Source organism: Micropterus dolomieu, linkage group LG13 (assembly GCF_021292245.1).
Source record: "Micropterus dolomieu isolate WLL.071019.BEF.003 ecotype Adirondacks linkage group LG13, ASM2129224v1, whole genome shotgun sequence".
Classification (NCBI taxonomy): Eukaryota; Metazoa; Chordata; class Actinopteri; order Centrarchiformes; family Centrarchidae; genus Micropterus; species Micropterus dolomieu.
In genome coordinates this window covers 10,619,806-10,634,750 of record NC_060162.1, presented here as the reverse complement: position 1 = coordinate 10,634,750, position 14,945 = coordinate 10,619,806, and the positions used below count along the sequence as shown (strand labels likewise).

Sequence of the window (14,945 nt, the reverse complement as noted above, 5' to 3'; positions counted from 1 at the left end):
TCTTCATACCAGCACCTATAAGGCTCACTAGTAAACACTTAATATCTAATTTGTATAAACTGTACAGAAACTGAAGTGTTTTTATTTTGTTTTATTTTTTTAATTTTTACTCCTTTAACATCTGTTAAACTTGACACTGGCTAGTTCACCTAGAGAATCTATAATAAGGACGACATTTATGACGGTGTAAATGCAGAGTTGGCTTAGCTTTCTAGAGCAAACAACATCTCTGGGGGAAATGACTATGATCACAGGTGTCATTTTCAGATCCCCCCTCTCACTTTGTAACATCTTGTATCTTGTTTTTTTCTAGAAAATATCCCCCTGTTTTCACATTGCTGCATTACAAAAGGATAGCCACATCAACAGTATCTTTCATTCAGTTAAAACAGTTTGTCAAACATGTGTAGAATGAGTCAGAGGCCAATGTGAAATCTTCACCCTCGCTTCTCCACAGGGCTGCCGCTCTGTACCCAGACATACTGTGACACATGGCGCAGAGGAAAATGGAGAGGGAGGGGCAGCGATGCTAGTGAGTGGGTAACGAGTGTATCATACCAAAAGCACTGCATTGTAGACCATGAAGGGGGCCACATATGGCGTCTAAATTGGTGTGTAGACAAAATAGACACTGACTCATAAAACTGATTCATACAGGAAAGCCAGCGAGTTTATTTGGCATTTCAGCAGAAAGGAGCAAAAGGAACTTGTATCTCCAAGAAGCAATCCTGTTGATGTTTGTGATACATTATATCTCCCACCCTCACCTCCCTTCCTCTCTTCCTACTTCCATCCATCCACCTATTTCTCTGTCATTGTAGTAGGTAGTGACTGATCATGGACTATGTACCTAACCCATAATGAAGGATAGTTTCCCTTCAGCATTAAATCATGATAGACCTGACTTGTGCATATGTTAGATGAAGCAATGGCTCAGGGAGTGAGTAGTTCTGTGACCACTCTGAAGCCCTTCCTCTTTCACATCCTCTTCAACAACTTGCAACAGCACAGCAAGAAGCATGCCCTCCTCTCACCTCTGTGGCAGAAACAGACTGCTCTCGAGGTAGCAGCTTTGGTAACGACGGGTTATATTTGTCTTTAACACATGTGGGTCATGGAGGCCCTACTGTGCAGACTTTGAGGGGGGAGGTTGCTTAGGGGTATTTAAAGGGTTGACAGCATTGACTGGAGATGTGAAGTTCATGTTTTCTCTGTTGCATGTTTTATTGTGGTTTTTTTGTGTGTGTGTTTGCGGTTAGCAGAGTACGATGGTTGTTTGTGCACATACACAAACAAATGAGAGACTTGGTCGAATGAATAGGCTTTGATCTGAATTAGCCTTGAATGGTGGTTGCTAATGAAACACAGACAGAGTGTATGTCGTTACCAGGTGGATTTAATCAGCTGTCAAACATGCTGACTTGCATATGCAACAAAGTTGTCACATCTTGTGTGTCCACCAATGACCAATCTTACTGGCATCTTTGTGGTGGTGTACTGGAGGAGAGAGACATTTGATAGTGAAGAGGATTTTTCAGGAACAGAGATAATTTATCTTTTGCCTTATAGACAGACAGACAGCTGGATAGATAGATAGATAGATAGATAGATAGATAGATAGATAGATGGGGTTGATTGTTCTTTTGTAGTTTGTATGATGCTTTGGCAATATTGTTGTTACACATTCATGCCAATAAAGCTAATTTGAATTGAATTGAATTGAATTGAATTGAACTGATAGATAGTAATTCTAGTTTTATAAGATTTGATAAGACTAAATGGTTGCACTGTTTTGACCCTCTACTGTGACTTTTAATGCCCCACTGACCTTTGCATCATCCAAGCAAAGCTGACACAAGGAAAGGCTTTACTGGCAAGCACTGGGGCCAATGTGGAGTTCAACAGCTGGTGAAAATGTAACACTGAGGACTGAAGACAGACAGATGGCAATGGCACCGTCGGCCATATGTTAATGAACATGAATAAAGAATTCATGCTTGCTATTCATCAGTGAATCATAAAAGAGAAACCTTGTTTATTTTCAAACTGGACCGTATTTTCCCATGTTTTTGTGTATAAGGGACAATGTTTTTTTGAATTTGTCTAGTATTGAGCAAGAGCACTGCAGCTGGTAGCCGCAAAACATGGCTGCAATGTAATCCTTCCAGGCAATAGTGCACCTTCAGTGTCTGTTCACTAAAAGTGCTTGTTTTTGCCTTTGACAGGCTCAGATTGTTATAATAAGTGTCTGACAACATTGTGGAAAGGAACCTCGGACCTCTTTGTTTAACCAGAAATAGCTGTTATGTCGCTCTTGTCAAGCCACAAGACTCCATTGACAAATACAGTTATTTTATCTTGCAGATCATCGTACTTTGTTTAAACTCGACAGAAACAAAATAAAACTCACCAAGCCATTGTGGTTTGTATTTTTACTGTTCCAACAATCACCAGCTCTGGTTTAGTTAAAATAAAACCTTAGTTAAATGTGAAAATATTAATAGAGAGGAGCGAGAGGGAGGTTGGGCATCAGAGAGGCTGTGGGGAGTTAGGATGTAGAGCTAGATTTCCTATATACCTTTGTAAATTAAGGGTTTATATCTTATATCAACCTGCTAGCAAAAGTTGTAATTTCAGCCAAAGAATCGACTGTCTGAAATCAATAATTTCAAACATTACTTACTTTACAAATCTTACACCGGTATCATGTGCTATGCGAGAATGGAAAGCTTGTAAAGCATAGCAACAGTGAAAAGTGAGGCAAAGGTTAACAAAATGGTTTGAAAACTGGGAAATCATGTCACATGACATCTGTAAAAATCATTGTAGTACATTCATGTTTACCATTTCTGCCTGTGATGCTATAGCAGCCACAGGGTGGGAAAGGCAGGAGATCTAAGTTTGTTGAGTCCAATTTTCCCTCGACAGAGTGCTCCCTTGCTGCTGTGACCGGCCACTTCCTGTGGTCACAGAACATTTCCTGCCACTGTCCTTACCCGACACCAACATTTTTGGCCGTTTGGGCAAAAGTCTGTAAAGTCTCAATTAGGGGGAATTGAATGCTCTTCTTTTTTGCAGTGCAAAATGTATGATTTCAGTAACTCTGCTGTATTTTTACCCCCAAAAAATCTTCCCAAGCACTACTTTAATTTCCCAAAGGACGAGACAGACTAAATTAAGGCCTCAATCTCCTTTCCTCCAAACCAGCTCAATTCAAACAAAGACGTGTCAAACAGCATTTCAGGCTTTCTGTGTGCTGCTAGCTTCAGTACTTTCCCATACGGGGAACAAACAGTCTGTGTAAGCACTGAAAACTACCAACCGCCTGATGCTGTGAGACGGGTCCTGTAGAGACAAGGTCTGCAGCATCAAATATCAGAGATTTTACAAGCTCATCAAACATCCTTCCTTGTTTAGACCTCTAGATATCCTTATTTCCTCTCTGTAAGGGTATAATGTTAATTATCATCCCATACCACTCTACAAAACACAGGACCCCTTTTTATCATACTGTCAAGTTCATAATCAAAAGTATCAGCTTACATCAAATAGTTGTGTCCTAGGAAACTATTGAAAATGATTTATTGTACAATTCCTGTGTCTTTGGCTGCTCTGAGATCAGCTTTCATCACTTAAGACATGTCCAGTAGTGTATTTTATTATTACACTGACAGACGCATATTTTTAAACCACAACAAGGCGTCCCTGATCCTGAGATGGCCTGGCTCAGTATCCATTTTACAGATGGACAAAGACCGACAGAGAATACTAATACCTCAGTGCCGAAATGGAGACAAACACGAATGGTGGTTTGAAAGATTTGTACCCGTCAAAGGAGTCCATGCGAATCCAGCCCTTTTTTCCCTCCTTCATTTCTTCTGAATTTATTAATTTTTATTTGACTGCCACAGAGCCACAGTTACATCCTCCTAAGAAATTATAGTGCATGCCACAAAACCTTAGGGGGCTGATTCGTGACTATCTTTGTGTTGTCCTTTCGAGTGTACAGTGTGTGTTTGTGGTATGTGTGTGTTTGTTTGTGTGTGTGTGGCTGTCTGTGCTGTATGTGGAGCTGTTGTTGTCTATAGTGAAGGTCAGGGTGTCTCTTCCCACAGACTTCTTAGTATGGTGAAAGTTCTCAGGCGTGCTGTGAGAAAATTCTGGGATATTCTTAAACTCAAGATATCTTGAACGTTCATTGACAGAAGCAAGTGTTACTAGACACGAACAGATGGTAATGCAGAGTGTTAATTGTCGCATTGAAAATGAAATGCTCCTTCATACTGTCATATTCATTATTCTAGAGAGCAGACTTGATCACCAAACTTATAGAAGAACATTGGGGTTTATGCTCTTACTATGTTTACTTTTGTGTCTAGCATTTAAAGGGAGTTTTTGGGAGTTTCATCCCAAAATTACTTCTCCTCTAGCGTGCTTGAATACAACTTTAGCTTAATTTGAAATGTAACACTTGTATGGACAATTTTTGAATAAGGAACTTATTTATTGGGCATTAGTTTTGAAATAGATTGCAACTTAGGAACCATTTATATCTCTATTTCTGTGATTCACAGATAAAATTTCCTTTTTCTTAAATCTACCTTTCAGACTGCCTTGTAAATTACATATCCTATTTCTTTGTTATAAGAAATCATCAAATATAGTTCCTCTGCTTATGTCGAGAATGAGGCTCACGGTAAAGAGACACTACTGCCACAAAAGACACAGTACCTGCATGCACCTGCACACACAGAATGCACCTCTGGGAGGCTGCTTTCAATGTGCTGAGTGGACAAAAGTCAGGTAAGGATGCGTTCTTGCAGAGACTTTGCAGTTGTGTCGCAAATGTGAACCACATCTGGCACCATCAGAAGGTTCGCTGGAGAAGTGTCTGCAAAAAAATAAAAATAAAATCCAGGTTTGAAAAACAGGTCAACTACCTTGCCTTTAGCCCTAGTTGGATTGTTGCTTCACAAAAATTCTGATAAAATTATGGCCACCCTATACTGTGCATAGAATTTAGGATTCATTACTTATGCCTGTTGTTTACACATAATTTCACCATGATTATGTTAGAAATGTCTTATAGAATGAACCATAAAAATTAAAATGAGTACCTTCTAAAGGTCACAATTCATCATGTTGTTCCTGCATAGGCCAAAGAACCTCCAACTTTTCTATTTATCTTACTCCATTTGTCTGTTGATTTATAGATTTAGTAATGATTATGCCTTCTATCCCTGTATGGCAATTTATTACCTCTGGACTAGACCACAGTGTAATGAAAATTTTAAATACTGTTTCTACTCTCAGCCGGCACCACGTTACTCACATTAAGAAACCTCTGAGTTATTTACTATTTCAATTTGCAGCAGCACAGGCCAGTCCCAGCAGTACTGTTAACTACGCCCAGTGCAGGTGGCATGAAATTGTAAAGGGGATGTGGCACCAGACTGGCAACACAGCAGGTGACTCCATCAACAGATGGGTGTATCGACCCTAGACTGTGATTTATGTTGTGTGTGTGTGTGTGTGTGTGTGTCTTCATGTGTGTACTCACAGATTTTTTAAACTAAGAGAATCAAGAATGTAGGAAGCAGCAGGGATAGAGAGGTTATTCCATCCAATATTAGTGTTAAATGATCCCACGCAATAAAGAATTTTCCCTTGAATAAACTTAGCTCAGATGATAGCTTTCACTGCTGCTGAGCACTGCCCACTTTCCCCCCCTACATAGCTCCAGCACAAAAGCGGAGCAACCATAAGTAGAGAAAGACAACAGATAAAAAAAAGTAGGTTATGGCCTCCACAATGCAAAACAAGGTAAAAACTACTGTTTTCCTAGAGAATGTTTTTGCATGCACATGCAAACAGGACTCACTAACGTCCTTGTGCATGGAACCACAGAATTTTTTGAAATCACCACAGCAGCCTTGCTGCACTTGCTCCACTGTTGCCTGGAACAGTACTGGGCCACATCTGGTCCTCATCTGGACCTGCGGGCTGTTTGGACTTCCACCAAGGCAAGCTCAACCAGAGCCACTGATAACATGGCAATGCTTAAAGCTGACTGCAGCAGTCTCCGAGTAGTAGCATAGTCAGTGAATGATGCACATGTTTAAACAATCTATCATGCTCATGGAAACAATATGTGTAGGTTGATTTATTACATGTGTTTGTGACTGCACTCCTGTACGCACGTGTGAAAGTTTTCACACAAGTCGCATTTGATTAGATGTAATCTATTTGAATTGTAAAACTTCAAAAGGTTGAGGATTCAAAACGACAAAAAGACAAAATGTTACAGTGAGGCAAGGGAAAGACTGGCAGGCCAACCAACATATGTAGGTGTGTGACACAAGAAATAGATAAAAGAGAGTAGAGGTTTGGCCTCTGGTCTTGTTTTCTGGCTTATAAATTCCTCCTCCCACATTTCCCCTCCTGCCTTTGCAAAACTCAACTCTGTCCATCTTAAATTCTTTAATGCTCCACAACTTGCAAACCACAGCAAATTAGCCAACCATCCCTCTGACAGAGTTGGTACGTCCAAACCACAGGTTGTTTCTAGCCACGCAGATAGGGGAAAGACAGGTTATCATTTGTTAGAATTGAAACTGACATTTGAAAAAACCCACAGACTCTATTGGAAAACAATGGTTTTCATTAAATTAACTGAAGGAATAGTTTAAATGAACAGACTTGTTGCTGTCGCATTTGTGTTGGACTGTGGTGACTGTGAGTTCTGTGATTAATACACTCTCCCTAACATACAAGTTAATCTCTCTATTGTTTGAAATCTTGCAGAATATTAGGACTTGGCTGAAGAGTCACTCCACCTCTATATAATTGTTCTTCCTGAATATCAGTACTGAGTTTGGAAGGAGAGCATTTAAGAATTTGTCATCATCTGTTTGTTGCAGAAAGTATTTGGTTACCTATTGCCTACTTGGAACTTCTGTAAATACAAACAGATAAAAACTGTTTTGCCTTTTTGCAGGTTAGAGTTGCTGTAATGGACGACCAGTGTGTGTCCCACGGCAGTCCCCAGCGCAATGGAGTTCAGCCCAGCACAGAGATCCAGAGGCAGGGACGGTCGAGTGTCATCAGGTGTGGGTGGCTCAGGAAGCAAGGAGGTTTTGTCAAGACTTGGCACAGTCGCTGGTTTGTTCTGCGAGGGGACCAGCTCTACTATTACAAAGACGAGGAGGAGACCAAAGCTCTGGTAAGGCTGTGAATACACTGAAAGACTAATCCCAACTTATTTTTAAATAATGGCAACAGAAAACAACAGATTTCACAGACTGATGTGTCTCTTAGTGACAAAATGATCAGATGCCAAGTTCTTTAATCAAGCCGGAAGCCTACATAATGGAACATGTGTTAGTGCTATGGGTATTCATATTGATCTATTGTGCATTATTCAATATCAGATATAAGAAAAAGGAACAATTATTGTGTTTGGGCTGCTATAAAACTATGCCAACTGTGTACTGTTGTCAGCCAAGTCAACAATCAATTGAATCTGTTATGAGCTGATCACACTTGAAGAACTTACAGACATTTACCACGATTAGCTGATCAGATCAGAGGTGGATGCTGCAGGTGGAAATATTTTGGAATTATTTTGTTCCCATGCGCTGTGCCGGCTGCTGCACCTGTTCTTAGTCAGGTTGATAGATTTTGAACAAGTTAAGTATGTTTGCACGTTGGCACACAGAGACACAAGAGGAAATGAGTCACATCTGGAGAAACAGCTCTTTGTCCAGTCCAGGAGTGAATGTGAATAACAGCTTTTTACGAAGAGCTGTCATAAATGAGTATGTTACTTACAAAATTATGACTATTATTACAACCACTCTTAGATTGTATCTGTGATCCCCACATACTTTGGGACATGTCCAGACACAACCTGGTCTCATCAATCTGCGTATAAATAACACGATTTACACTGTCAAATTGCGTGCAGTGCACACGCCTAAGTTAAATTTAGCATGCTGGTGAAATTACTTGGTTAGGGTTAGGCAACAAAACTTAAAAAAGTTAAAGCTCTGTATCTCCAGTCAAAGTCACCCCCTCATATTGCAGATCTATACCCTGGATTAAATGAGCTCAAAACACAAAGAGAATTCAGGTATGTTTAGCTAAAGATAAAGGTGATTGTTATAACACAAACATATATATTATATGATTATATTATATATTATATATCAAAAAACAAATTTAGTTTTATCTCTGAAACAATGGGTTTACAGAGCAGATGCATCTTACAGCCAAATGAGATGACAAGATCTGACTCACCTGATGAATCAGGTTATTTTGACTGTTTGAATATAAGTCAAAGTAAACTGTTGTGTACTTGTTTTCTCTGAAGCCAGCACACAAAGCTATCCTGAAAGAACAGGGGACAATGAGTGATGCAGACAATAAGGTTGTCTCTAACGTTACTGTAACCAGGCAGCCTCTCTCACAGAGCATGTGTAGACCGAACAAAGAAGCAGAATTAGACAGGCTTTTGATTCTCATTACAAAGGAAAAATAATTAATTCCACCATGTTAGTTCAACATGGAGTTGCATGTTTTCAACAAACTGTCTTTGAAGTTGAAATTGAAGTGAAGTTGAACTGAGAAACAGAAGTTAGAATCTGTTGTCACAGATTTATTCTTGTTTTAGGGCTGTTCAGGGATCATTTTGCTGGGACTGAATGTCAGGGAGCCAGGGACAACTGAATACAGATAAGAAGCGATATTAATAGAGGAGTTTGACATCTTGGGAAATAAGCGAGACACGCCACTCAATCACATCCTCTCTATATAACACTATGTGGAAAGCCCATAACGGCAAGGTTGGCGGTTATCCTGCCCCTCACACTAGAAAGCCAATTGTCTGCTTTTAACAGCAAAGCAGGAAACATATTTCAGCCAATCATGTGGTTCCGCTGATGTAAGGGTCTGTTATTCTTCTACTGCGCATGCATGGTAGTAGTGATGCATGCGTAGTAGAAGTATAAACGGTTTTATGTCCCGGTGACCAGTAAAAGTGAAGTTCCGGCTCTCTCCCCATTCATTCAAATGGGAGCTGAAATAGCTGTTCGGAGGCTATGCCAAGATGGCTGCCGAGTTGCCTGCTTGCCTATAAAGACTTTGGCTTATTCTTGCCGAGAGTTAGATGAGAAGTTTCATACCACCTTCATGTCTGTTCAATATGAAGCTGCAGCCACGAGACGATTACTTGCTAAGCTTAGCAAGACTGGAAACAGGTGGTTACAGCTGTGTGACCCTGTCCAAAGGTCAAGAAATCTGCCTACATCTAAAGCTTAGATAAAACAAACTAGATATAATATGTTAAGTGCTTTAGGTCTGCTGGTGGGTGGATTTGGTTAGGTACGAGACTGGTCAGTATGCAGATGTCTAGGAACTTATTATTAAATACTAATTTATAAACAAGTGACATACATTAAAATCCTTTCGAGTAATTTAAAGTCTGCCTGTTTTCTTTTTATTAATTAGCAGTTCAACTTTTTCATTGGTAGCTACTCAGATATTTGTGTTACCCTTTTGTAGAAGCCAGCTGTTAGAAAACCACGAGCAATGTTCCACAACCAATTCATATACCCATTCCATCCAAACAATATCCTCTTTTTCCAAGGGAAACTTGAACACTTGAGCACAGTTGAAATCTTCATTCTGCTCATCTACCCACATGTCTTTGTCTGGTTGATTTCCCAGCAAGCTCAGCTCAGCCAAACCCAAGCCACATCAGCAGCAGCAGCAGTCTCTGAAGGTTAAAGATCCAGACCTGAAGGTGGGCCTCTGGCCAGATAAAGGGAGAGGAGATTTTCTTCGCTGCTATTTCGGGGTAGCTCTGCTTCTTAAGCAGTGTATTTAAAACAGAGTGTGGTCTTATATTAGAAGCACCATGAGTTATGCTTTAGCTCTTAGTGGTGTGAATATCCTGAGGGAATGATGCAATTACTGTGGAACAGTTTTACATGATAATTTAAAGAAAATGACACAAAAAATTAGTTTTCCTTTGAAATGTTCTTGCCATCTATATTTATCCACCCAAAAATGTTAATCATTAATGTTCCTACAACTTCAGCTACCTAATGAATGCTCTACTCATCTGATTTTTTTTTGTAACTTTCTATTCTTCCTACTTCTGAAACAAAGCCAACATCAATTTCAGATGCCTAAAACTGCCACTTTTTTTGCAGAGAATGGGAAATTTCAATAAAACTAGGTCAGGCACAGAGCAGTGCTTTCAAAGTGCTTAAATCTCTGTGACCTCCAAAGCAGAGAAGCATGGAATAGCACAAAAACAACACTCTAACATGACACAGTACCCAACAGAATACAAGATAAGTACTCTAGAGTTTCCAACATTCTGAAAGAAAAAACACAAGTAGGGCAGAGAGGAGAGAGCGCCTCAGCCTCAGCTGTTCCTAGCCTATAACACTGATGTTCAAGATCAGGGCAAACACACACACACACACACACACACACACACAACACAAATGTACCATCATACATCTCTTAAGAGTGTGTTCAATAGAATTAAATCTCCCTGTCCTGCGTCATGAACCACATAACGCAGGGGTGTGAAGCCATATTTAGATCAGCTATTAATTAATTCACTCACGTGCTGTGACATCTCCATTTGTTACCTGTCACATTTGCCTAATTGCTGCCTCCTCTGTGGGAGCAGGAACATCTGCCCCTCTCTATTGCCTGTGGAAACACAGTCACCAACAAAACTTGGACTGATTTTGTCATGAACAGTAATACTTAAATACAAAGGTTGCATGAGAAATCTTTTCCATTTTACTGCTTAGTACACTATTTACTTTCCATTGCTTTATGGCTGTTTTTTAAATTCTACTATTTTCTAAAAACTCCACATTGCAATGATTCGCCCTTTTTCTATGTATAAATTACAGTTATACAACTTTACACCAGTCAGTGATTTCTAAATCTCATATTACTTCTCACTTATTTAATGTTGATTACGTAGGGAATAGTGAGACTGTGCTTACTTTTTCCTGATAAGTGATCTTTTGCGGTCATGTGACTAATGAGTGTGAAGTTGTGTGATACTGTTATAGCGGCACAAAATCTTTCTCTTTATGCTAAATGCTCCATTATTTTCACTAGCAATTTTGTCTGCTTACCATTTGGTCCTGGGCAAATAGTGTTTTTTTAACATTTTTCTTGTTAAAAACAGCTGTCATCCGCGGTCAGGAGTAGACCAAAATATTGGTGGTACAGATGATATAACCAAAACAATGAGCTGAAAGAAGCTATACACTTTCATAAAACTGAGAGGAACTGTAGAATGAGGTGATAACTCTCTGTGTGTGTTTGTCACTGTTGGAGACACTTTTAACCTCAGCCCGTCCTCACCAGAAAAACGGATGTATAGGTTGATTGTTCAAGCAGCTCATTACGACCCATATTTACATGTATTGTAAGGCTGTTGTTAGGCCACCTTTAGTGGCCATGACAGTAACAAAGAAGGAAGTCAGGTAAAGTAGTGAGGTGATTGGGGTGAATGGATGGGTCATACAGACAAATTCCTGCCAATAGGGGTGCTAGATCAAAAAAGACGCAAAGAGCACAACAGAGGATGATGGTTGTGATGGGGAGCTTAACAAATACTCTGCAGCTGTAAAGATTTACAAAATTTACTGTGATTGTATTTCTTGCAGGACTGTGTTGCAAGAGTTCACACATCTTTTGTGTGTGTATGTGCAATATACATTACATCATAGTGTAATGCCCTGAACCAGTCCTAGAAAATAGAAGAAAATAATGGTAACCATACTAGCACTTAGCTTTATACAGAAATGAGATGAGATGAGATTTCAAATGCTGCTGCTCAGAGGAAGTGAGCGTATCACTATTGTCAATACAGGGGTCCATGTTGTGTCCTGTACAGTCAGGCCAAACCTCTCTGAGCAACGTGTGGAATCTGAAGAATGGGAGTCAGATAGAGGTGAAGGGTCACCGAAAAGCATGCATAGGGTACGGCACGTGTGGGCTTAGCTTCAACATGCCATCTGCTTGCCCTTACTCGTCCATGGAGATGTATGCACGCACAAGCATGCGTGTACTCACATTTCCACACACACACACACACACACACTCAGATTTCATCTGGCTGAGCCATAAACAAAGACAGTATTCATTCAGTGGGTGAAATGGTATGATTATTGTAATTTAGACCACTTAGTATTGTATCTGTATTCCTGTAAAGTAAGCAAGCTAACATTATGAATGAATGAGACAATTGTGAATGAATACATTGAAGCAATTTAATTTTATTATAATACATTAAGAAATGAAAGACATATTAAAATTTAATTAGAATATTACAATTCTCACCACAATAAGTCTTACAAGTTAGTTCATTAATATTCATAGCACGAGGGGGCTGTGTCTGAACTCAGACAAAATAATCAGAACAAAAAGTAGTTGGCTTTAATGAGAAGTTTTGTTAAATCTGTAATGCAGTGCAATAACCCACTGAAAATTCTTTGGTTTCTCTGCTTGAGCTGTGAACTGTTTGACCTTGGCATTTAACAGGAGTAAATAAAATGCCACTGCAGTCGTCTTGCTGCTGTTTTGATGAAACATTAACACTGTACCATTTGTCCGAATTGTGCTCACTCTGTGTCTCACTTTTGTCACTTTTGACATTGGCAAACATGCACATAGACGAGGGATTCCTAGCAGAATGTATACATGTATGTATACTTGTACTGTGTGAAGGTTCCAGTGAGTCACATCACATCCAGACGTGACATGACCCTCAATGTATTTGTATACATCATTAAACGCATCCGTGACAATCGTCTGGTTACAGAACCATACACAGACTTTGTGTGGACATGGCTGGGTGCCACCTGATGTATGAGTGACATACTAAAAGCCAATTACTTTTTTTAAACTTTACATTAGAGCAGGGAAAAAATTAATCATTGAAGAATGACAGTTTGCAGGATGTCAGTATGCCTAGTACGCACACTAAATACAGAGAATATTACCTCTGATTCCTGTATGGTGACTGCATGTCTAATAAGCTCTGTATTGATGGATAGAAAAGTCAATTAACTCTCACTGGACTTGCAACAAGCTCATGCCAGTTCTGTTTTCTGAGCTGCTTTCTGGAGAGCACATTTCCTCACAAGAAGTGAGTACGCAGCTGGTGCAGGAGCTGTATGGAGTATTGAATCACATCAGAATTCCTCACACACAACACAGGTTTTATTTGGTATCCCCGGGCAAAAGACCTTGTCTGACTAAAAATACTTCACTTTCTAATGGCTACATGTATTAATGTGTGTATTTTCCCACAACACAGAATTGTAAGTGTTGGTTAGTGCCTGTAGTTTTCAAATTTTTCTTAAGGTAGCTGTAGTCAGTAATACTAACAATGCATCGCCCTTACTCTGCAGTTCCAGTCAGTTTTACAAAGCGGTTTAGTGTCTTTTAACTCAACTTTCAACTTGTTTTCTTGCCCACAACTTTACTGTTAGCTCCACCGCATCATCATTTAAATATCCACTGTATACAACTTGCTCAGCACCAAATGACCCAACAATAAAGTTAGGGACTAAGCATTTAGCAGGTAAAGAGCCAGATTGATCAGCTGGCCAGAATCACAACTCCATGAATGCTAACGTTGCCTTGTCTGTGGCAAAAACAGTTTTGCAGGTTTTACTTATTTTAGTTTTTAATGGTATGGCTTGACATTCACTTTTTTGCTCACTAGCCAATGTGCCTTTTGACTACAATTTTTCAACATGCCAAATTGGCTGGTGGGAGTGACTGTGTTACCTGCCCGCATTTGGCAGGTTGGCAGGTGTTAATGTCAAGCTCTGAATGGTACCATTTACTAATCTGTAATGGCATTGATGAACGATTTTTTAGCTAAGTTAAGCTAAGTCTTAATTTCTATCCAGTTGGTGGCATGCAAATGTGGACAAGCTTACAGAGACATTTTAAGGTACTATATGCAAATTAGGTGCCTGTTATTTTGTGTGGCAAGTAACTGTCACACAAAAATGTGTATCAGCAGTACGTACAGATGTCCTGGTGGGCAGTCTGAAAGCAGAATAGGATATCAGAAATACACAAAAGATGTCCACTCTTGTGGAGGGTTTAAATGTGTTTTCATGCTGCCCTGTGGCTAAACATGTTTCTGACTGCCACTTTTCATTTTGGACTGCACAGGACTCTTAGCCACAGCTAATACTGAAACATCAATATCCCTACGGGTAAGTTACTCAGAGCACCTTATGTAAAATAAATAATAATAAGACAAATTGTTGCTTTAAGACTTCTCTTTGTCTGTGGCTGTTTGTGGAAGTCATCCGTCAATGAAATAACCTGCCATATTATCTAGATAATTTCATCACATAAGCATTGCTTTAAGGTTTGACAGTATATCCTGCTGTTTACTAAACATGTGATTCTATATATTTAAAACAATGTTAGGTTTGCACAAATGTAATCCATTAAGTCAGTCAAAACATGTTTTGAAGGTAAATTAACAGACACCGGTATGATAGTGTTGTATAATCTCTACTGATTCAAAGCGCTGTGCAAAATTACTATGGCAGGTTACTGGAATTTTGTAGCTTCCAAGTTTTTTTTAATAAGATTTAGTGTCCTACACAGTCAGTCTGGAAAATTAGTTTTTATTAAAGCTATAAATCTCAGTTTGCAAAAGGTTGTAATAAAACATGGTATTGTTCTGTCAAATGTACAGTTATTCCAGACCAAGACTCCGGTCCGTGGCAAGGTATCTCAAAAATTACTGGTGACATTAAGTTTCCCGTGGGTATTCATGCTCCCTAGAGGAAGAGTCTCCTCTCTTTTTGGATGAATCTTAACATCTGTATTTGTGGCTACCTGGTATCTACGTGCTCATGACAGTGGTGTAA

General features: G+C 39.5%; 1 protein-coding gene across 2 annotated transcripts in view; it reads left to right on the top strand.

The window, feature by feature from the left end:
• The window catches only part of LOC123981533 (rho GTPase-activating protein 24-like), a 67,877-nt gene that overhangs the window by 2,318 nt on the left and 50,614 nt on the right, over nucleotides 1-14,945 (top strand). For both annotated transcript variants that reach the window (XM_046066413.1, XM_046066414.1), the window contains exon 2: nucleotides 6,998-7,222. In XM_046066413.1, coding sequence (XP_045922369.1) covers nucleotides 7,013-7,222 — 210 coding nt within the window. In that variant the 5' untranslated portion in view covers nucleotides 6,998-7,012. The remainder of the gene's footprint in view (nucleotides 1-6,997; nucleotides 7,223-14,945) is intronic.